Genomic DNA, 24,805 nt, shown 5'->3' with positions numbered 1-24,805 from the left:
TGTCTGTCCTCCTTCATGAAGCTGTCAGCCAGCTGGACTCAGAGTTTTATCATTCCTCTAAATCCTGCACACAGGCTTGGTCTCCATCCTGCTCACAAATCTCCCATCTTAAAAAATCAATACGTTCTCATTTGACCCCGAAGTCAGTCCTGATTGTAGAATGATTTTATTTTCTTCTCTAATATCTGCTCTTGGCTTTTCTACTTTCATTGTTCTCGCTTGTCCACAATTATTTTGCTTAGTTTCTGCTTCTTACATAATCAGCAGTACCATACACATAAAAATTCTATTCATTTCAGTTTCCATTCCACAGAAACAGTTACTAGAAATGACATTTTGACCAAACTCATCATCTCTTGCTAGTCTTCAAGCTTCTCCACTTTAATTTGATAGTGTCAGCATCTATATTCTGGGCGCCCTCTCCTCCATTATCTTTGTTCTTTGGACTGTTCTTTCTTGCGTCTCCTATTACCTCTGCATTCTCTGTCCCCCACCCCAACCCCAACCCCAGATTTTACTCCAAAATATATCACAACTCTGGGTATACCCTTCAGTTGTGAATGTTTCCTTCTAATACTTCCAGATCCACTTGAGTGGCCCATCCTTTAAAAAGCAGCTCTGAATTTGTTTATTGGAAGGATGGTGAACATAGAAAAAGTCCTCTCTTTCGAACACAAAAAGAAGATTGCCAGTTGTGTTGTGGATTTAACTGAAGTAACCATAAGTTTTAAGGTTTAAAAAAAAAAAAGGTAGATTAAACCAATCCCAGATTGGGGATTGTCACTACAAAAGTGAAGGGATGGGGATTTGGAAGTAAGACACTGGCAGACCTCCGTGTGAGTAGGAAGGAAGGGAAGGTCCTCTTTTAAGATCTTATGGATGTGGAGTGTTATATTCCTTAGCTGCCTGCAGCTATTATGAACTGGGTTGCTGGAACAGAAGCTGAGGGATGGATGAGGAAGGGGCGAGAAGAAGAAGGGCCAAGACAACGTTTCACTGATCAAGGCCGGAAACTTTAATGGCGCCAGACCTTTTAACAGTTTGGGCAAACCCTTCCCCCCCCAGACTCCAGGCTGAGTTCCGGTGGAAGTTGTCTAGCTTCTCTTGGAGGTCCTTGTCTTGACTGCTCCGGCAGTTGGGTGGGTCACCTGCTTAATTCAGGAATTCCTAGACCTGGAGGAACAATGAACTTAACCTTCACTGAACTTCTCCACCCTAGGATAAAAATTCCCGCTTTAACCTACTTCCCTATTATGTCCTAATGGCAGATTCCTGCTTGAAGCCAGGGATTGTCCTTGACCAATGTCAAACTCAAACCTTGTGCATGACTGCCCCAATATGGCTCTGTACAGTGGAGGAGAATGGCTTGCAGTGACTAAAAGCCCTGATTGGGTCCCTTCAGTGTTGTGGGAACAAGAGCAATGAGGCATGGAGATGGGCTGGCTAACACGGAGAGCTGGTTAACAGGGCTTGGGCTGAGGAATGAAACAGTCCATACAACGGGGCCTAGGTTAAGTGAGTGGCTAAAGTAGAATTGTGGGTGATGCTGGGATAAAAGAGAAGGCCCAGCAAACCTTGAAACAGAGATGTTGGTGAGCATCCACAGTGATAGAGACACCACATAGAATCAGGCAGGTGCTCCGCTAGCACTAAATGCAGTATTCCATGATTTACAATTCATCTTTATCCTGTCTGACTCATCTTACTCCGTTATATCCTCCTGCTTGGTTGAGTTTTCTTATTCCAGTACTCTGCATGCCTCTTTTCCTCCCGAGTATTTCTCCTTTCTCTCTAGCAAGGAGGTGCCCCCTCGACTTTGTTACTTGCTGATAGCTCAGCCTGGAGTATCTGTCCTTTCTAAGACATGATCTAGATCCTTCCTATACAACTCAGCTTTAGGTGCCCCAAACCCACTCTCACAGCCTAACCCCCATCCTTGAATAGTTTCCTGTAGAATTCTGTTATACATACTTTATTAATAAAACATCAAATATATGTTCCTATAAGAGATTTTTTAATAGAATTGGAACTTTCAAAAACATGAAACACATACACATATATGAGAACATGTTAAGCTCCTGTTTGTCTCGTCTGATCTTAATGAAATGAAGGATCATTTCGTTGTGGCCATGATTTCTGCTCTCTGGGATGATTTCTGGGATATGTGGAATATGCATAAGGTTATAGGAGTTACTGAGATAGTATTTTGTAAAGGAACTTTGATTGAACATAGTTACTAACTAGTAAGCTTCTTAGGGCTAGAAAAATAGATGGCTCAGTTGTTGTTAAAGGGTTTGTCTTCTAAGAATGAGAACCTGAGTTAAATAACCAGAATCCATATTAAAGGCAAGACATGGTGGTGTCTGTGATTCCAGCTAGGGAAGCATGTGGACCCCATGGGCCCTCTGGGCAGCCAGTAGAGCCTAATTGGTGGCTCTAAGCCAGAGAGAAAAGCTGTAGCCAAGGTTGTCCTCTGTCCTGTACACACAGGTGCACATGCGCATACACACACACACACACAATAAGCCTATTTTTTAAGTCAGTCTGTCTTACTTTAGAACTGCTCTTGAATGGATTAGTATGTAGATGGCATATGGAACCAAAAACAAAAACTTGAACTTTCTAAGAATGAAACGTTTACTTTTGTTTCCCCATAGTGTTCACTAGATTGCTGGAATAGAGCTAGAACAGAAGTACTGAAAGAACAAGATGACAAATGGACACAGATACTGAGATGGAGATTAGACCGCTCTTAGCCCTTACGTATTTATTCTGGGGAAGGATAATACTCTAAGACGTCACACTGCAGACATTACTTCTTAGCCTTAGTGCCCTCAAGAACATAGTTTAAGGCTTGCTTTGTTAGAACTGAGCGAACATTCCCTTCCATGCAGTTGTCATTCCCAGACCCTTTACTTGTGTCAAGATTAGTGTCTTCATATTTCCCAAACCTTCTATTAAGGGCTGGAGAGATGGCTCATGGGATAAAGGCACTTGCTGCCAAGCCTTAAGCACCTAGGTTTGCTTCCTGAAACCCCATTGTGGAAAAAGAGAACTGATTCCTATAAGTTATCCTTTAACATCTACCCATACATGTAAATAAAAATAGGCAAATACATGTATATGATTAAGTTTCTTTTAAATAAAAACCTATGCAAGTTTTCCATGAAATAACATGCCATCTAGTTATTTCTTGTATTCATAGTCTAAAAAATGTAATTGCATCTACAAATCCATCTCTTATGGGTATTAGCTTAAAATGTAAATTGCTTTAGTTTTTAAATGTAGCTTTATTTGTGCTTGTTTACATGTGTATGCATATAAGCACAAATACTATATACAAAGTCATCTTTCTTAGAACTTAAGAAGCTAAAGGGTAGGTTTAGGCCGACATAATCAGAATCAGTGCATCCTCTAGTCCATGCCGTAACATAAAGCCAGACAAGCCACGGGCTCTGAGAAGCAATGTGGGACACAGTCTCATAGACTGGTGTCTGCTTCACTTAACTCTGGTGGTTTGTTTTCTTGTTCCATATCAGTCCTGTTCTACCCCAACCCCTTCTACGCTCAGATTTTATCCTTGGATTTTAAACTTTATTCCTCTGCTGATATCAGAAACCTAACACAGGCAACATGAGAGTTAGATAACAGCCTATGGCAAGTTTTTACAAAGTTATTACCAAACTCTCTACCAAGGGTAAGAGGCAAAGTCATTTCCAAAGTAGGTCAGGAACACTACAAACACAGTAGTGCAGCTTCTTGGAATAAATCTCCAGTTACTTCTTCCTTTACTAAATATTTCCTGGTTACTGACTGAGTACTACTAGCATGAATCTGACTGCCAGGGGTTCTCTTATGAAGAAGAGAACAATTTCTGATTGGAGGCTATAATAGAGAAAGCATATTGTAAATGATAAAAGATACAAAGTTGAAGCAGATGAGAGAGGAGAACCAAGAGGAGGGGGTTACAGTGGTTGTGGCGAAGCCCTGCTGCAAGGGTGACTTTTGAGAGGGGGGGGGGGGTGAGCAGAAGAGTGGGATGAGACTTGGTGGGAGAGACGTGCAGACAGAGGGATGGTGATTAGTGAGGCCTTGGTGTGGTGACACCATCGGAATGTTACAGGATGAAGGTACAAAGAGGTCAGTGTGGCTGACACAAGGGGGCTGGAGAGACAACAGAGAGCTCACAGGAATTCGGGGCCCAGGACCTTGAGGCACACTGTAAGGATTTGTCTTAATTCTAACAGGAATATTTAAGTGTTTTATGATGCGGCTCTTACTTGGAAAGGGTTGACTGGCTGTGGTAAAGGCTGTTTCAGAGAAGCGGGTGGGAAACTCATTTCTTTGACTGAGGTGGTGGCTGGGCAGCTGATGCATAGGAACTAGGTTATGAGTATACATTGAATATAACAGGTATGAGGAGAGAGAGAGAGAAAGAAGGGGTCAGACAGACTGAGAGACAGAGACAGAAAGACTGAGGGACAGAGGCTGAGAGACTGATTTTAGGCTCTGGAAGACTCCGCAGTTCTCACTTGAACTAAATCATGAGTTGTCAGTGCTGGTCTGAAGAGTAAACGCTCAGCAATAACAAGGGAATGCAAGTCTTGGGGACACAAATGCTGGAGTTCACCTGTGACTTAAAACGGAATGGTCCCTACTCAGTCCAAGGCTAAGGCGTTTTGTTCCCTTCCCAATCCTGGGAATTTGGTCGTGCTTTTATTAAACTCTCGTTGAATTAAAGCATTCTAGATGGCTACAGTGGTGGCTAACTATCTCACTTTTATCAAACCTGTGCCTTGCTTAATATGCAGTGGTAGTCCCTTTTACCTGTAGAAATTTGAGGAATCAGCCTGTGGTTCCTGTTCACTTACCTGTCTCAGTGGCACAGAAATTGGTATCCGATGTTTGTTCAGAATAAAGTATTCAGGCTTCAGGATCCTGTTCCAATGCCCAAACAAAACTTCCTCTAAAGTGGACAAATAACGAGGTAATGGAGGAGTAAGATCAAAGTATGCCGCATGTGTATGAAGGTGTCACAATGAAACCCATTATTTTGGACAATACATGCTAATAAAAAATAAATATTCATTTTATTTATTGTGGTATTGTGTACACATGCGCACGTGTGTATAGGCAGATATACTATACATCTATGTGTATATAGATGTATGTGTAGAGGTCAGGAGTCAGTTCTCTCCTGCTGCCTTGTGGGATCAAGCTTGCTCAGGTCGTGAGGCCAACTTACCTAAGCCTAAGCAGCATTCTTTGAAACACTGGGAATGCTAGTTAGAACTTGACCAACTGCTGCAATTAATTTAACATTACAACACAAAACTAAAATATTGAGCCAGGCGGTGGTGGCGCACGCCTTTAATCCCGGCACTTGGGAGGCAGAGGCAGGTGGATTTCTGAGTTCAAGGCCAGCCTGGTCTACAGAGTGAGTTCCAGGACAGCCAGGACTATACAGAGAATCCCTGTCTCGAAAAAAACCAAACCAAACCAAAACCTAAAATATTGCCCAGAGTTTCAACAAAAACAGAGAAATTAAAGAATCCTACGAGTTGTCAGAAAAGTAGTCATTTTCTAACCCTGAACAAGGTTATTTTCATCTGATGTTTTTTTTTCTTCTGTTACCCTGCAGAGAGTGGAGAAAACTTCAGAACTTGCCATTTCTGATACATATTCTACCAGAAATGCAGATTTTCCTGGGAGGTTTTGGCAACAAGCAGTAGATTTGGCAACATGTGAGCAGACAGAGTATCACGATGACGTCTATGAAGAAGGTGAGAGGGTGCATTTGCAGGTGTGATGTTAGCAGTTCTTAAAGCTTGGCTCAGAACTCACTGCAAAGCAAGTAGTGAACGCTGCTCTTGTCCTCACTGAACTTTGCTTCTCTATGACCCTGAGGCTGCTTGTTCTGGAGGTAACTCCATTACTATGTGTAAGGCCGTCTGTAAAGACTTGTGTTTGACTCTGTGTATGTGTCTCTCTGTGTGTCTGTGTCTTCATATTGCTGTCTGCATGTTTATGAAGATGCTGGAGGAGGCCAGAGGTATCAGGTTCCCTGCTGCTGGAGTCACAGGTGGTTGTGAGCTGCCTGGTGTGTGTGTGTGTGTGTGTGTGTGTGTGTGTGTGTGTGTGTGTGTGTGTGTGTGTGTGTGTTTGTGTGCTAGGAACTGAACATGGGTTGCCTGCAGGAGCTGGAATCACAGGTGGTTGTGAGCTTCCTGGTGTGTGTGTGTGTGTGTGTGTTTGTGTATGCGCTAGGAACTGAACATGGGTTGTCTGCAGGAGCTCGAGTCACAGGTGGTTGTGAGCTTCCTGGTGTGTGTGTGTGTGTGTGTGTGTGCTAGGAACTGAACATGAGTTGCCTGCAGGAGCAATCTGCACATTTTAACTCTTAAGGCCCCCCCCCACACACACACACACCAGCAGCCATGCATGACGTCCTTCAGGAGCTCCCAGAAACCCTATAGTTGGAGAAAATTATTGTCTTACTCCATCTCCCAAGCTTTCTAGACCACAAGCTTTTTTATGGGGACAGGTATTTTATCTCTATAATACTTACTGTCCTGAGAAGCCACTAGGTCCATGTCTCCCTGTGCTGGTGCATGGAAACAGCATCCTTCACACTGCTCTGTTGTTCGTCCTCCTCTCCTCAGCTGCATTAGTTCCCTACCATAACGAGGGCTGTGGGAACACTGTGTATAAACCTCTGCTCCTAGGCAGGCTGCTTGCCTGTCTCCATCCAGCATGAGGAGCTGTGTAGTGTGACTCCCAAGGGAAGTGAGCATTCTCCCTTGGTTCTTTTGTCACCTCCCTTTGCCTGCCTTCTTGTAGCATACTTGTTATTCTACTGTAGTCCCCATGAGGTACCTTCCAGAACCTCTGGTAGATGTCACCCTTCTTAAAACATCATCTTCTACTGTATTCACCATTGTTCTTGTGACAATATGTGATGATACAACCCCTGAATGAAGTGAAGTGAATGACCAAATTGTGGAGGCAGATTCATGAGGTCCCATTTATCAATTCTTGATCTGTTTATGAAACTTCCCCTTGTGCCAACAAGTTCAAGGCTCTTTCCCACTTTCTCTTCTGCTAGATTCAGTGTACCTGATTTTATGTTGAGGTCCTTGATCCAGATGAACTTGAACTTAGTGCAAGGTGACAAATATGGGTCTATTTTTTTCTCTACATACAGACAGCTGTTAGACCAGCACCATTTATTGACGATGCTTTCCTTTTTTTACATTGCATATTTTTGGCTTCTTTGTTAAAGATCAAGTGTCTGTAAGTGTGTGGTTTTATCTCTGGGACTTCAATTCTATTCCATTGATCTACCTTCCTGTCACTGTACAAATACCATACAATTTCTTTTTGTTTTTTTGTTTGTTTTGTTTTTTTGGATTTGCTTTTTCGAGACAGGGTTTCTCTGTGTAGCCCTGGCTGTCCTGGAATTCACTCTGTAGACCAGGCTGGCCTCGAACTCAGAAATCCGCCTGCCTCTGCCTCCCAGAGTGCTGGGATTACAGGCGTGCACCACCACCGCCCGGCTTACCATACAATTTTTATCGACATTGCTCTGTAGTATAGCTTGAGGTCAAGGATGGTGATTCAACCAGCTGTTCTTTTATTGTTAAGAATTGTTTTTACTTGTTTCTTGGGACCATTTTCTTGGAAATTTTTTTCTAGTAATTTACTCTGAGTAGTATCTGTCTTTGTCACTAAGGTGCATTTCTGTATGCAGCAAAATGCTGGCTCCTGTATCCAGTCTGTTAGTCCATATCTTTTTTTTTTTTTTTTTTAGTCCATATCTTTTTATTGGGAGTTGAGTCCATTGATGTTAAGCGATATTAAGGAATAATGATTGTTGTTTCCTGTTATTTTTGTTGTTAGAGGTGGAATTATGTTGTGTGGCTATCTTCTTTTGGGTTTGTTGAAAGATTACTTTCTTCCTTTTTCTAGGGTGTACTTTCCCTCTTTGTGTTGGAGTTTTCCATCTATTATCCTTTGTAGGGCTGGATTTGTGGAAAGATATTGTGCAAATTTGGTTTTGTCATGGAATATCTTGGTTTTTCCATCTATGGTAATTTATAGTTTTGCATTTAGTACCCTGGGTTGGCATTTGTGTTCTCTTAGGGTCTGTATGACATCTGCCTGGGATCTTCTAGCTTTCATAATCTCTGTTGAGAAGTCTGGTATAATTCTGATAGGCCTGCCTTTATATGTTACTTGACCTTTTTCCCTATTCTTTCTTTGTTTTGTGCATTTGGTGTTTTGACTGTTTTGTGACAGGAGGAATTTCTTTTCTGTCCCAATCTATTTGGAGTTCTGTAGGCTTCTTGTATGATTATGGAACCTCTTTCTTTAGGTTAGGGAAATTTTCTTCTATACTTTTGTTGAAGATATTTACTGGCCCTTGAAGTTCATAATCTTCACTTTCTTCTAAGGTTTTGTCTTCTCATTGTATCCTGGATTTCCTGGATGTTTTGGGTTAGGAGCTTTTTGCATTTCGCATTTTCTTTGACTGTTATGTCAATGTTTTTTATGATATCTTCTGCACCTATCTGGAGTTACAGGTATTGTGAGCTGGCATATAGATCCTGAGAACTGACCCAGGTTTTCTGCAATAGCAGAAAATGCCTTTAACCACTAGGTTGTCTCTCCTGCCCCCGTGAAGATTTTCTAATGCCACTAAAATGGCAGTTGGCTTTCAATATCTTCACTCTGACTTCCTTTATACTCAGGGTCTCTTCTTCCTATTTAGCTCTCCTGGTTCTACCTTTTCTCTTCAACTCCTTAAGTTTTTAGTGTTTGAACTCTTCTCTACATGCTTTAGTTCACCTGATGTCACCCTCTTCTAAGGCTTAAGATACCGTCCCATGCCAATGACGACTCTCACTTTTGTTCCTTCAGTTTGGTCCCATCCCATGAAATCTAGAGTGTTGCCACCAATACCATCTTGATCTTCAATTTGGTTATCTCTTTCTTACAACCCTCCTGTGGCTTCTCACACTTAGAGTGGTAGACAAAGTACCTAGAGTGGCATCAGGACTCTAAACAAAAGGGTTTCAGCTTCAAGACATTTGGGGCCAGAGTATTGTCATGGGCAGCTGTCTTATGAACAGGGTGTTTAGCAGTATCCTCCTTTTGACACATGGGATGCTGTTATCACTTCCCCTGATTGTGACAGTCCAGCATTGCTGTATTTCAAATGAGGGGCAAGATCATAATCTTGTTGATAAGCACTGCTTTCAGCCTGGTTTATCACCTCTTCTTTCTCACCATTATACCCCCCCACCCTCCTCTCACTCTCTGTCCCCCATTTCTCCAGCCACACTGCCCTCCTAGTTACTTCTCTGGTTCTTTAGACACTCTACAGTAGGGACGGCTTTAAACTGTCTTCCCCTTGAATGGCACAGCACTGCCTGATTACCCCTATGGCCTGGAATGGCACAGCACTGCCTGATTACCCCTATGGCCTGGAATGGCACAGCACTGCCTGATTACCCCTATGGCCTGGAATGGCACAGCACTGCCTGGTTACCCCTATGGCCTACTCAGAACCATCCTTTCCTCAGGTATCTTCTACTCGACCCCCAGTTTAAAGCTACAACACTCAGTCTCCATTTCCTGTTTCTCTGCTTTGTTTTTGTCATATTAATTTGTCATTTTCCCTTGGTTAGACTGTTAGATTCATGGTAGTAACATTTTTCTACCCAATTTTGTTCCCTGTTATATTCCTAGTACCTAAAAATAGTATTTGTCATATAATGGATTTTCAAACACCGCTGAGCGAATGAATGAATGAATTAATGAATGAATCAATTAATCAGTCAATGAAAACAGCAAATGAAGGAAACCTGTAAGTCACTGAACTACTAAAAGGTGGTTTTGTTGTGCTAACAGCTCAGGAGCTAGTCGATGAGTGGCTAGACAACAAACTTAAACAAGAATTAGCAAGTGATGGAGAAAGGGAAGACACTGTGCTGAGCAGCCCCCCTGTGCCAGACGCCCATGGCCATTTGAAGTATGACAAGTTTGATGGTAAGAACTTATCTGGTTCTGCTAAACTTTAACATCTAATGAATGTTTCTAAGAAGTATCTTTTATTATTGTAAATAATAAATGATATATTTGGCTTATGTATGTTTGGTTTATCTTTGTGAGTTTAATTTTTCTTGATTGAACATAAATCCCCTTTGCTATATCCTTGGTTAGTAAGTTCCTATTGCTTTTTAAAATTAAAATATTACATTATTTATAATTTTGCCTATAATTTATATAGCAATTAAAAATATCATTTGCCCATATATCATCAGATAAATGTTTACTTTGACTGAGAACACACTTAAAGATTCACAGATCATTTTATAATTATAAACTGCTTTTTATGCTTTGATTCATTTTCATTTACAAGAGAGGCTATTTTTCTTCTCAGGATGTTTCCTTTCTTTTCCTTTTTTGTACAAAGCTAATGTCAGACAAATTAACTAACAGACTTGTAAAGGATCTGCTACTATACCTCAAAGGTTTGGGGTTTTTACTTTTGTTGTTTGCTTCCTGCTGTGGATAGGGTAGCACGGTGCCACAGCTTTCTACAGCTAACTCAAGTCAGCCTTGGTGAGACCAGCTGATGGCATTCCTCCTGCCAGGACTCCAAAATCCCCGCCTAGGGAGTCACAGTCATGAGCTCTGAGAGCTAGCAGACTACTTTAATGTCACCTAGTCAGAGTCCTTGGTCCCTGGGCAAACCTACTACACTATACTTAATCTGCAGTGAGCTATACTATATTGCTGCTCAGAGAGCTTAAAGTTAGGACTAACCATGCCCAGCTGGGTACGGATGTGAAGGACTGGGGCGCTCCCACAGGACTGAGGGCATGGAAAGGTGCATCCTACTTTGGATGGCAGTTTGAGAGTTTCTTTAAAAGTTTAATATGGACACATAAAACGTACCCATACTATAGCCATTCTTTAGCATCTGGTAGAAGAAAGTGGATTAAAGCCAGGGTAATGTGTGCTAGAGAACAAGCTATCCCACTGAGCTATATCCTAGGATCAATCGAGGGTTGTTTTTAAGGAAGAGAGTCTTTGAGGTCCTTTAGGTTAAAGTAATACCTTTTGAGTCTGGCGTGAAGAAGTGCTTAGTGGCGTGGGTGAAGGCAGTTCCCGATGGATGCAGCTTTGTGCCTTCATCTGAAGGAGGTTGCTGGGCCCACACTCACCCAGCCGTCATTAGTAGTTCCTGCTGGTGAGACAATCACAGCCTTGTAGTTTTTGGAATTTTATGTAAATATGAATATTACTTTTTAATTCCCCTCTTTGTTGTTTTTTTACTCCCAGAGTTATGTGGCTATTTGGAGGAAGAGGAGGAAAGTGCCACTGTTCAGAAATTTATAGAGCATCTGCTCCAGAAAGAAGTGGTGGCTTCTGAGATGGTGGAAGAGCTTGGAATGGAAGAAAACCAAGGCAAGAGGCAGCAGAAGGATCCTCGTCTTACCATGGAGCTGAGACATAAGCAGGTGGGAGGGAAAAACAAAATTAAAATGGATAACAGGAAGCAGTCTTTGTGTAACACATTTAATAAGCTTAAATAAAGACTTAGGCTTTATTATGAAAAAGGGTGCCATCTGTGGTTTGGTAAGGAAGAATAAAAATAAAATATAAGAACTTCAGAAGAAAAATAATTCTCATAAACTGAGAGTAGGAAACAATTTATTTAAGAAATAACCAAAATTAGAATAATAGATTTTGACCAGTTGAGAACTGAACTAAACTTTATTAGTGTGAATGTGGCACTTCCGATTATAAATATGTAGATTGCATTTGCTCCAATTTGGTCTTTGAATGGTGACATTAATATATTATCATGAATATTCTGCTAGATATTATAAGGATAATTCTTTTCTAGACAACTAAAATTCACTCATTTTGTGATTATAATTTGAAAAGGAGGACAGATCTGAATTAAATCTAGTTCAGCTGTTTTGAATTGGAAAGGCATATGGGAACTTTCCTTCTTCCAAAAGGAATAGTAGGTAATAGAGGAAAAGGCAGTATCTGCCTCCCTGCAAAGGAGTTTGGGGAGCTCAGCATGACCATGTCTTTGCCATATGACAAGGACTAAGACTGAAGTATTACTAATATCTACATATGTATGCTGTCTTTTTATAACAGTAGATTTCTACTTACAAATTATGAATATTCACTGTTTTGAACCATTAAGGTACACCTAGCCAGCCATGAGAATGTTAGAAAATGGGAAGATGTAGGACCTTGGGGTGACCAAAGGAAGGAGGGAAGGTTCAGTAAGACATAGATGCCCGTTGTCTGTGAGTCTCACCACAACTGGAGGGTAAAAAGGGTAAAGTTAAGAGAGGCGCCTCTGAAGGGTTAGCATTGAAAGGAGAGAATGTGCATATTTAGAATTGTCCACAAAGGTCTTATTTTTGGTTTCCAACTGTGGCCACAATTGCTGGCATACTTAAATAAAGACAGGATGAAGAGAGCCTGGTAGTGCTCCTTCAGCAAGGGATTTCTGTTCTGTCTTCAGACTGTAGCCACCCTAATGTATCCCTGTTCTTCCTTAAGTGATTGTTAAAGTACAGAGCCGGGGAGGGGGCATGTGTCATATGCATGGGGCAAGCTTCAGCATGGGAGCTCATGTCCAAATGAGAACAGCACGTGGGCTCTGAGCCTCTCATCACTGCACTCAGCTTATCCACCATGCACTTCATCCCCACATGGGTCCATCCTCTCCTCTGACTGCTTGTAGAACTTTGTACTTGTTTTCACTCAGGAAACAAATGTTTTTGCTTTGTTTTTGCAATAAGCAGTGGGGTTCTGGGTGAGAATGTTTCAAGTTGGTTGTATTCTGAACTTCAAAATGTGTCGTAAGTGTCAACCTGTGCATTCTACTTGTGATTTCTGAAAGGTCAAAGAAAATCGCTTAAGACGTGAAAAACAACTGGAGTCCCAGAGAATGGAAAGTGCCCTGAAAAAAGCAGCCTTCTTGGAGGCTCAGTGTCTAGTGCAAGAAGAGAAGAAAAGGAAGGCTCTGCTGGCCAAGAAAGAGAAGGAGGGGATCCAGAGAGAGATGGTAAAGCTAAGGAGGGAGATACTGGAAAGAAGGCACACTGTGGAAGAAGCGTGGAAAACGTGAGCCAGTGTGATTGATGTGCGGTGGGGGGTGTGTCTGTTTAAGCAAACACATCCGAAATTCTCCCAAGGGTTAGACATGTACAGCCACTGCAAAAACTAAACAAAAGCGTGAACACCTATTGTTCTACGATCTTAACAGATTACTGCTGTGTTTTCATGTTTTCTCCTGGTCACACTTCCTTGCCTACTTAATTGCAACCATCAAGTACATTTACTTTGGTATTCTTCGGTACCAAGCTTTCCTGGAGTCCTAAGATGTATGTTTTATCCCGCTGAGTAGTTGTACCACAACACGGTGGCCTTGCTGAGCATTTTGGCTTTATAAAATGTTTACCAACAGGGTTAAAGAGATGACTCAGTGGTTCAAAGCACTGAATGTTTTTCTAAGTTCGTCTTCCAAACCTACCTTAGGTGTTTCACATCCACCTCTTAATGCCAGCGAGGCAATCTGATGCCCTCTTCCGGCCTCCACAAGCACTTCACTTAGACTCACAAACCCACACACAGGCTCACACATATACACAGAATTAAGAATAAACTAAAGCTTTTTAAGAATTTACCAATATAATAGTGCAGTTGATGGTCTTTGCTCCTAGAACCTTGTCATGCCCTATCTTTAGGATATATTCTTATGAGTGTAATTAGTGGGTTAAGTGGTATAGATCTCTTGTGACTTTTGAAGCATTGCCAGATTACTTTGCAAATAAGTTGTACTTGTTGATGGTGTCCCCAGCTGTGGACCAGTGCACCACACTCTCCTCTGTCCTGGGAGGTGTCACTTTCAGTATTGTGTTCATGTGTAATAGGCATCGTGGTGACTAGCTCATATTTCTTTGTTTGCATGGATTTTTAAAGGTGGAAACCTTTCCTTATTGCTTCTGTGTGGTTAGTAATTGTCCCCCACCATACTGTGAATTGTGCTCGGGTCTTATTTGCTGCTAATCATACAGCAAGTCACTGCCTGACTACTGATAAAGAAGAAGAATCCCTGACATAGAGGAAAATGGCAGTAGACCTCACAGGATGTAGTCCCTTATCCACCCTCATGTGGAAAATGATCTTCACAGGTGAAATAACTAATGTATTTATTCTGAGAAATAGCACTGATGCATGAACTGCAAAAATCTTCCAACGTGACTGAAACTCCAAGCCAGAAAGACCTATTAGGCAGTCCTCCCAGCCCCATCAGGCCACGCAGCTTTCCCGTGCTCGTGATTGCTCTCATTCTGCCCAATTTCCAACAGCTCAGCAGTGGACGCGTGCTTCACTCCCTCAAGTGCCGGGCTCGGGCCTCCTCCTGCTGCTGCTCTCTCAGAAAGCAATCACCAGTGTTTTAGCGAGTTCTCGCTGAGCTCAACCCTGCTTTTCAGATTGCTCCTGGGCCTTGAAAAAAATAGGCTAACCTAAAATAAATGGTGAAAACAAGTACCATTTGATGGTAGCTGCAGAGTGCTCTGTGGAGTTCACAGTGGGCACTCAACACACGCTCCCTGGCCAGGCATTTCTTATCAAAGTTAAGTCTTACTTGTGCTTAGGGTAACGTGGATAACGAACTCTGCTTTTAGGTGGATGAACTGATTTGAACTTTCAGACAGCAATTTAGTAATGACAAGAGTCATCAAGTGATATTTTCCTTTGACCTAGGAATTCTAGGCCAAGGAAAATTGCCCTAAGAAGTGATCAGAAATGCAAAGATTTTTATACAGTAATAAATAAAATAACATTATTAATAGTACCACATAATAAATGTTACACAATTAATAGACAGTGATTATACAATGAAGCAGGATTGACATGTTATTGTTTATCTCTGTGGAAATAAGAATGAATGCCTCTTCTATCTCTCCAGTAGTCACAGTTAATCAGATACTATTTTCATGATGGATGTTATTTTAAAATGCAGATCCCTGTGCTAGAACTGTATTACCTGTTTATTTATTGGCTTGTGGTACTCGCACTCTTGCTAAGAGCCTTGTGTTTGCAGTCTGCCTCTGAGCTCCATCCTAAGTCCTAGAGCTGTGCTCATTTCAGGCCCCCATAGCATGTTGACAGGACGTGTTCTTTTGTCTCATTGTTCTTTTGTCTCATTGCTTTACTTCATAAAGAGATTTATTCATTACAAAAAGAAAATACCAATAGCTGTGGGGATAGAGAGATGGCTACCCAGTTAAGTGTATTTCTTGGTCTTCCAGAAGACTGGAGTTCAGTTCCCAGTACCCTCCCTGAGATGCTTCACAAGCACTACAATTTCCGCTCCAGAGGAGCTGGTCCTTCACTGGTGCTTTGAGGGCACCTGCTCACATGTGGAACATTCACACAGGAACAAAAATGAAAATAATTTTGAAAGTCAAATAAGCAATAGATTAATATTAGAAAATCAACCTTAACCCAGTGAAACAGTCTAGTATCACCAGTAATAAGACATAACAGTGCGCGCCTCCTGTATAAGTAAAAATGAATAGCATGTCTGCATTCTAGATTCCTCTTGAATTTCTACAACTGTAAAGCTCCGGACAGCCTAACTGCCTGCCTGAGCTTTCACAGCTGACTCTTTACCGTTTGCTCCACATCATTAATAGTATATGCTTTGTATTTATATATCTGCAATTAGTGCCAATAAAAAGACAATATTGGGAACTGGGAGTATAATTCAGTTGGTAGAGTGTTTGCCTAACATGCACAAAACCCTGAGCTTGATCCCTGGCACTACAGAAAAGCCGTGGCACACGATTGTCATTCCCTATTTGGGAAGTAGAGACGGGAGGGTCAGGAGGTCAAGGACATCCTGGGCTACATGAGACAGTCTCAAAATCAACAACAACAAAGGGAAATCTATAATGTCACTAGAGTTAGTAAGGGAGGGAGGATGGCCTGTAGGAGGGCAAGGATGGAGGGAGGGTAGGAAGATGCTCTAGACTCCATTTTCTCTTTAGTCATTTTTATTCTATTAATTTTTCTTCCTAGAAAGCCTATAGAGGCCCATGATAGGAATCTCATTCTATCTATCTAATCTATTCTGTCTCTGCCTCCCAAGTGCTGGCACTAAAGGCTCACTCCTTCTTTACTTACGGGCTCATTTGGCTCTCTCTCTAATAAGAAGAGATACGGGGTGGGGATGGCTCTGGGGGGAAGTGCTTGTTTCAGAAGCCTGACAACCTGAGCTCAATCCCCAGAAGCAACTGAATAAGCCTGGTGCTGTCCGAAGTTGTTCTGGTTTGTAAAGAAAGAGACCCCCAGGCCAACTGAAGAACCCAGGCAAGACAGAGCTTACTCTTGCTCAAGAAAGATGGTCTGCTTGGAAGAGTGCCCTCACTGAACAGGAAGTAGGTTTCATTCTAGCTCAGGTGGCGGTGTGTCTGCTTGGAAGAGTGCCCTCACTGAACAGGAAGTAGATTTTATTCTAGCTCAGGTGGCGGTGTGTCTGCTTGGAAGAGTGCCCTCACTGAACAGGAAGTAGGTTTTATTCTAGCTCAGTAGCTGTGTGTCTTTTCCCCATTGGTTGTTGTCCAGCCTCACAGTCTTTTTTGATTGGTTAGTCTGAAGAGAATTGGTATGAAAGAGGAGGAGAAAGGCTGTTCAGGGAACAGGATCACTGGTCCAGGCCATCAGATTCCTAGAATAGAGAATGGACTTTAGTGTAAACTAAGGTTTTACCGGGTGGGAAGGATTAACGTTTAAAACGTTTGCAACACTGCTTTATAAAGGTCTTATAAAATGGGGGAGATACAAAGATTTATTCCTTGTCCCAAACACAAGGTTTATAGTATTTGATAGAAGAAACAGTGATCCTAGTCTTTTCTAATCCTAGCACTCCTTTAGCAGGATGGGGAGCCAAGGCAGGGTGGATGCCCTGTGAGAAATGCAGTGGCAGAAACGGGGGACCCTGCCTCAACACAAGGGGGCTGAACCATTTCTCAGCATTCTGTGACTCACACAAATGTTGTGGCACATGTATATCTTCTCTCTCTCTCTCTCTCTCTCTCTCTCTCTCTTTCTCTCTCTCTCTGTGTGTAAGAGTATATAGAAAGAGAGAGAGAACTTTATAGATATTGATAGACTTTGATCAAGGTATAGCTTAGTAGTACTGTCAATAAAAATGCTTCATAAAAGCATCTACTGGGTTGTTTGCCAAAGTACATAATTTATTTTGTTTATATATTACAAAATAACTAAGTTTTTTTTAAAAGTCATCCTATTCTGGAATATTTTCTGTTCATTCCAATGTAGTAGGCTATAATTACTCATCCTTAAATGTAATAACTATTTTTATGTTGCTACTAATAGAGAAAAGAAAAGGCAAGAAGAAATTTCTCAGAGGAATCCAGAGAGAAAAATGATGGAAAGTGCTCACATACATCTGGATGAGGAAAAAGTTGCAAAAGAAAGAAAAAGAAAACTGAGGGAGATACTAATCCGGACTTTCAAGGAAAATCAGCAGGTGAGAATTACAGTGCCTTTCATCCAGCATCCTGTAGCATGAATGGGAGAGGGAGAGAGAATATGAATCCTAAATCCATGAGAATTCATCTTTAATATGTAAGTCAGCCCCAGCGTGCTCCCTGCTGTGCTCCCTGTGCTGCCCACTGACCTGGTGTACAGGTCAGTGCATCAGACCTCTGATGGAGATGCTCTTCCGTAGAGTAGCTTTTAACTCGGCTCTTGGGTGGCATTTGAGCACTGAGCTTGTCATCGACGGTGTCGAGGATCCTCCCGCCTGGGTTATGTAGAAGGTGTAAGGACAAGTCACTCGCCTTCTGGTATCTGAAACCCAAACGACGATAACTTAAGTTTCTTCTTCTCTTGCTAATGACCTATCTACTTTCTATTTTTCTTTTCTTTTACTTTAGAGGAACTTTTATAGAAACAATAACTAATGATTTTCTAAATCTTTTAAATTTTTATTTTTAGTTCCAAAGAACTAACATAGTAGATGGGTGAATTATCCATTTGAGGAAGGTTACTTAGTCCTTCTCAGCCATAACTGATAATATTATTTTGGCAAATGCATATGCTCCACATCAGTTCCTTTAGAATTGTGACCAAAATACCTGCCAGAAGAAGAGAATGTGAAAGGAAGCTTCATTTTGGATGATGGTTTCAGAGGGCTCAGTTCATGACCCCAGGCACTAGTAGAACATCATGGCGGCAGGAGCATTTGGTAGAAGACAGGTGCTCACAGCACAGCACACAGGAAACAGCCAACTAGAAAGTGGTCGGAGATGTGCCCTCAACATCATATCCCTACTGACATTTCTCCATCTGTGCCCTGACTCCCACAGTTTCTAGGATTTCCCAAAATAGCACCACCTGCTATGAACCAAACATGCAAAGTGAACATTTCAGACTCAAACCATAGCAGCTTCTCAGGTGATTTAGGCAGCTTTTTCAATGAAGGGCAATTGATCAAAAATATGAATTAGGGATTATAACATTTTATATAAAATGGATTACTTGGCAGATTTGTAAATGAGATCGTTGGATGAGAAAATTTAAATATGTATATTTTCTATCCCCCAACACCTACACTAGGGCTTCAGGCATTGCTAAAATTCATGAAAGTTAATAGAATGAATACATAAGTGACTGGATCTAACAAGAGAAAAGGGGGTGTAGGAAAATACTAAGGGGGCTTGACAAATGCAGGAATAGACTGAAAAGGCCCTGGAAATCAATAACAGGAACGTGGGTGTGATATGGACAACTAAGATAAAAGGAAAAAAGTAGTCAACATGAGATATTTAAAGATAGACATATTTCATGGTGACATCCTTGACTGATGGGTAGGAAGTTATAATTATTGGAATATTAGAATTTTAATCACTTTTAGTTTCAGAAGTAGAAGGAAATGTAAAGGGTTTGGATTAATATTTTGAGAAACACTTAGCCGGGCAGTGGTGGTGCATGCCTTTAATCCCAGCACTTGGGAGGCAGAGGCAGGCAGATTTCTGAGTTCAAAGCCAGCCTAGTCTACAGAGTGTGTTCCAGTACAGCCAGGGCTATACAGAGAAACTTTGTCACTAAAAACCAGAGAGAGAGAGAGAGAGAGAGAGAGAGAGAGAGAGAGAGAGAGAGAGAGAGAGAGAGACTTAACAAGAACTCTTAGATTCTGTGTTATTCAAGCGATATATGTGTGTGTTTCTATTACAACAGTAAAGATTCCCAATAAAAAAGTAGAAAATGGACCTCACACCTTTAATCCGAACACTTGGGTAGTAGAGGAAGGTGTATCCCTGAGTGTGAGGCCAAGTCGGTTTACATATTGAATTCTAGAACAGCCAGAGCTACAGAGAGAGGAGGGGGAGGGCTGGAGATGGCTCAGTGTTTAACAGCATGGACTGCTCTACCAGAGGTCCGGCTTCAATTCTCAGCACCCACGTGTCAGTACACAACTCCATAACTCTAGTTCCAAGGGATCCCACACCCTCTTCTGAGCTTCAAAGGCATCAGGAATGTAGACATTGTGGTAGTTTGGATGTGCTTGGCCCATGGGCGTGGCACAATTATGGCTTGTGGCCTTGTGTGACTAGATATGGCCTTTTTGGAGGAAGTGTGTCACTATAGGTGGGCTTTAAGGCGTCCTCTGGTTAGGCTTCTCCCAGTGTGGAAGAGAGTTGCTGCCTCCTAGCTGCCTGCCAGAGATAGTCTATCCTAGCTGCCTGCAGAAGACAGTCTCCTTCTGGCTGCCTTTGGATCAACTCTGCTCCTCCGGCACCATGTCTGCCTGGATGCTGCCATGCTTCCCACATGATTATAATGGCCTGAACCTCTGAACCTGTAAGCCAGCCTCAGTTAAATGTTGTCCTTTATAAGAGTTCCCTTGTTCATGGTGTCTCTGAACAGCAATCAAAATGCTAAGACAGACAGACACTTATAAAATAATAAAAGAAAATAAGGAAAGAATTTATATTCATGGGCATCCTGAAAAGGCACAAGGAAAGCGTGCCATGATAGCTTAGCAAGCAGGCAGAAGGAGGAAGACATGTATTTCCTAAAAATTTAAAACTTGCAGTGGATTCTATTCTACGGTAAAAATCCTATGTATTGTAGATATACTGAATGTTTGGATGAAACTGCAGAGTTGACAGTAGCAACAGTAGTCGCTCCTCTAAGTCTGGGTGCTTTGTTTGAAAAGGTCATGTCAGTGTGTTTAGAAAAGTGACAACATTTGAACGAATGGTCCTTGTTTTGCCACAGACTTGATTTTTTTTTTTTTACTCATACATTATTATGTTTAAGGTTCTATTTTAAAGGTTGCTTTTGGTGTTCAGAATACATACAGAAATTATCTAGAATCCCTGTCACCGGCCTTTCCAGTGTTGAGCAAGTCTTGTCATCAATCTAAGAAATTGTTACCATGGAGAGAGACCATGTTGTAAAGTCACTCATGTTTCCTCTCACACCCTTTTTCTAGCCCGGGACTCATCCTGGGAATTGGTGACTCGCTTCTTAATTTTCTTATTATGTGACAGATCTTTGGTCCTTTCTTTCTCTTATAAACTTGATTTGCTTGCTTGCTTGCTTGCTTGCTTGCTTGCTTGCTTGCTTGCTTGCTTCGGTGTTTTGTTTAAGGGAACTGGTTAGACATTTTGTGGCATCTTCCTCAATTTAGGTTTTCTCATGTCTCCTGCTTAGAATGAGATTCTCAGGAAGAATACCACGAGGAGTGAGTGAGTGGTGCCTGCCCTACATGGCAAGCCGTCTGGAATTGTTGAGCACTTAATCAACACGTGTCTCCTGAGTTTCCCCACTAGTCACCATTATCCTTTCATAACTGACAGGAGAGATTGTAAACGTATGTGACTGTCCTATTGCTCCACTGGCCCTCAGCAGTTGGAGCATCTCTTGGTAGGTCCTGCCTGCAGTCCTGTTAGTGTGCTATTTGCCTAGTGGTGGTTTTGTGTTTCCCCCTATTTCTCCTGTATGTATTGCTTAAATTCTATGAGAAAGAACTGGCCCTTCTCTTGCTTATTTGCTTGTTTGTTTGTGTAATTACTGATTTTATTCAGTATGGACTTACTGATTTTGATCTTTCTCTGGGTTATACTGTTTATTTTATAGCTTAAAATGTCCCGTCTTTGGCCTTTGAAATAGCTTTCATGTTGCCTTCTCTGCCTTTTGAGCACATCCATTCTTTTTCAAGCATTTTTGGTTTTTTGTTTTGTTTTGGTTTGGTTTGGTTTTGGGGTTTTTTGTTTTGTTTTGTTTGTTTTGTTTGGTTTTTTTTTTTAGAGACAGGGTTTCTCTGTGTAGTCCTGGCTGGCCTCAGAACTCAGAAATCTGCCTGCCTCTGCCGCCCAGAGTGCTGGGATTATAGGCGTGCGCCACCACCGCCCGGCTATTTTTCAAGCATTATTAATGGCATCACAAGATACTCCATGTTCACGTGTATTTTCTCTGCCACAGTGCTGTAGTCAACAACATAAAATCCTGGTTCCTTTTATGGGAGAATGATCTTTAGAAACAAAGACAAGTGTGCACCCTGCTTCTGGAGGACCATTGTTTTTATATCTTCTTAGCACATAGAAGTAGGAAATATACTTCTATTTATGTCTGTCTCTCTCTCCCTCTCCCTCTTCTTCTCCCTCTCCTTCTCCCTCTCCCTCTCTCTCCCTGCCCCCCCTCTGTGTGTGTGTGTGTGTGTGTGTGTGTGTGTGTGTAGAGAGAGAGAGAGAGATATCTCTGTTCCCTATAATCTAGTACCTCTAATTCCAGTACAACAGTACAGGGATGGGAGTCATGTTATCCTTTCTCTTCCCTTCCCTTATTTGTAATTTATATTTGAACTGTATGAATTTGTATTGTCATTGTGAATTCATAATTCACTACATTTTGTATGTAGTCCAGGTCTCCCCCCACCAACATTTTTTATTAGATATTTGCCTTATTTACATTTCAAATGGTATCCCCTTTCCTCATTACCCCATGAAAAACCCCATATCCCATCCCCCTTCTCCTGCTCACTCCCCCCCCCCACCAATTTCCTGACTTACATTCCTCTATTTTGGGGAATTGAGCCTTCACAGGACCAATAGTCTCTCTTCTCATTGATGTCTGAAATGGCCATTTTCTGCTACATATGTAGCTGGAGCCCTGGGTTCCTCCAGGTGTACTCTTTGGTTGGTGGTTTAGTCCCTGGGAGCTCTGGGTACATATTATTGTTCCTCCTGCAGAGCTGCAAACCTCTTGAGCTCCTTGGTCCTGCTCCATTGGAGACTCTATGCTCATACTATTGTTTGGCTGTGAGCCATGGTATTTTTATCCACCTTCCAATGAGGATCAAAGTATCCACACTTCAGTCTTCCTTCTTCTTGAGCTTCATGTGGCCCGTGAGTTGTATCTTGGGTATTCTGAGCTTCTGGGCTTAATATCCACTTATCAGTGAGTGCAAACCATGTGTGTTTTTTTCTGATTGGGTTACCTCACTTAGAATGATATTTTCCAGTTCCATCCATTTGTCTTGAGAAGTTCATGAATTCATTGTTTTTAATAGCTGAATAGTACTCCATTGTGTAAATATGCCATATTTTCTGTATCCATTCCTCTGTTGAGGGACATCTGGGTTCTTTCCAGTTTCTGGCTATTATAAATAAAGCTGCTATGATCACAGAGAAGCATGTGTCCTTATTACATGTTGGAGCATCTTCTGGGTAATGCCTAGGAGTGGTATAGCTGGGTCCTCAGGTTCTATGTCAAATTTTTTGAGAAACTGCCAAACTGATTTCCAGAGTGGTTGTACCAGCTTGTAATCCCTCCAGCAATCGAGGAGTGTTCCTCTTTCTCCATATCTTCTCCAGCATTTGCTGTCCCCAGAGTTTTTTATTTTGGCCATTTTGACTGGTATGAGGTGGAATCTCAGGGTTGTTTTGATTTGCATTTCCCTGATCACTAAGGATGTTGAACATTTCTTAGGTGTTTCTCATCCATCTGGTATTCCTCAGGTGAGAATTCTTTGTTTAGCTCTTTACCCAATTTTTTAATAGTGTTATTTGGTTCTCTACAGTCTGACTTCTTGAGTTCTTTATATATATTGGATATTAGCCCTCTATCAGATATAGAATTGGTAAAGATCTTTTCCCAATCTGTTGGTTGCCATTTTGTCCTAGTGACAGTGTCTTTTGCCTTACAGAAGCTAGCTGGGCAGTGGTGGCACACACCTTTAATCCCAGCACTTGGAAGGCAGAGGCAGGCAGATTTCTGAGTTCGAGGCAAGCCTGGTCTACAGAGTGAGTTCCAAGACAGTCAGGGCTACACAGAAAAACCATATCTCAGGGGGAAAAAAATCATAGAACTAGCATTACAGAAGCTTTGCAATTTTATGAGGTCCCATTTGTCAATTCTTGATCTTAGAGCATAAGCTATTGGTGTTCTATTCAGGAAAATTTCCCCTGTGCCCATGTGCTCCAGGTTCTTCCCCAATTTCTCTTCTATTAGATTAAGTGTTTCTGGTTTTATATAGAGGTCCTTGATCCACTTGGACTTGAGCTTTGTACAGGGAGATAAGAATGGATCAATTTGCATCCTTCTGCATGCTGACCTCCAGTTGACCAGCACCATTTGTTGAAAATGCTGTCTTTTTTCCACTAGATGGTTTTAGCTCCTTTCTCAAAGATCAAGTGAACATAGGTGTGAGGCTTCATTTCTGGGTCTTCAATTCTTTTCCATTGATCTTCCTGCCTGTCACTGTACCAGTACCATGCAGTTTTTATCGCTATTGCTCTGTAATATAGCTTGAGGTCAGGGATGGTGATTCTGCCAGAAGTTCTTTTATTGTTGAGAATAGTTTTCACTATCCTGGGTTTTTTATTTTCCAGATAAATTTGGAAATTGTTCTTTCTAACTTTATGAAGAATTGAGTTGGAATTTTGATGGGGATTGCATTGAATCTGTAGATTGCTTTAGGCAAGATGGCCATTTTTACTATATTAGCCTGCCAATCCATCAGCATGGGAGATCTTTCCATCTTCTGAGAACTTCTTCAATTTCTTTTTTCAGAGACTTGAAGTTCTTGTCATATAGATCTTTCACTTGCTTGGTTAGAGTCACACCAAGGTATTTTATATTATTTGTGACTATTGTGAAGGGTGTCATTTTCCTAATTTCTTTCTCAACCTCTTTATCCTTGAGTATAGGAAGGCTACTGATTTGTTTGAGTTAATTTTATATCCAGCCACTTTGCTGACGTTGTTTATCATATTTAGGAGTTCTCTGGTGGAATTTTTGGGGTCACTTAAGTATACAATCATGTCATCTGCAAATAGTGATACTTTGACTTCTTCCTTTTCAAATTGAATCCCTTTTATCTCCTTTTGTTGTCTAATTGCTTTGGCTAGGACTTTGATTACCATATTGAACAGGCAGGGAGAGAGTGGACATCCTTGTCTAGTCCCTGATTTCAGTGGGATTGCTTCAAATTTCTCTCCATTTAGTTTGACGTTGGCTACTGGTTTGCTGTATATTGCTTTTACTATGTTTAGGTATGGGTCTTAAATTCCTGATCTTTCCGATACTTTTATCATGAAGTGTTGGATTTTGTCAAATGCTTTCTTAGCATTTAATGAAATGATCATGTGTTTTTTTTCTTTGAGTTTGTTTATATAGTAGATTTCATTGAGGGATTTCCATATATTGAACCATCCCT

At 41.4% G+C, this 24,805-nt stretch overlaps 1 protein-coding gene across 1 annotated transcript in view; it reads left to right on the top strand.

Annotated features, from left to right (window-relative positions):
- The window catches only part of Ccdc191 (coiled-coil domain containing 191), a 70,230-nt gene that overhangs the window by 3,396 nt on the left and 42,029 nt on the right, over positions 1-24,805 (top strand). Inside the window, exons 3-7 of the mRNA XM_052158702.1 lie at positions 5,642-5,783; positions 9,913-10,050; positions 11,350-11,528; positions 12,941-13,164; positions 17,452-17,605. Coding sequence (XP_052014662.1) covers positions 5,642-5,783; positions 9,913-10,050; positions 11,350-11,528; positions 12,941-13,164; positions 17,452-17,605 — 837 coding nt within the window. The remainder of the gene's footprint in view (positions 1-5,641; positions 5,784-9,912; positions 10,051-11,349; positions 11,529-12,940; positions 13,165-17,451; positions 17,606-24,805) is intronic.

This window comes from Apodemus sylvaticus, chromosome 15 (genome assembly GCF_947179515.1).
Source record: "Apodemus sylvaticus chromosome 15, mApoSyl1.1, whole genome shotgun sequence".
Classification (NCBI taxonomy): Eukaryota; Metazoa; Chordata; class Mammalia; order Rodentia; family Muridae; genus Apodemus; species Apodemus sylvaticus.
Note: the sequence above shows the minus strand (reverse complement) of the source record. Positions and strands in the feature narration are given on the sequence as shown.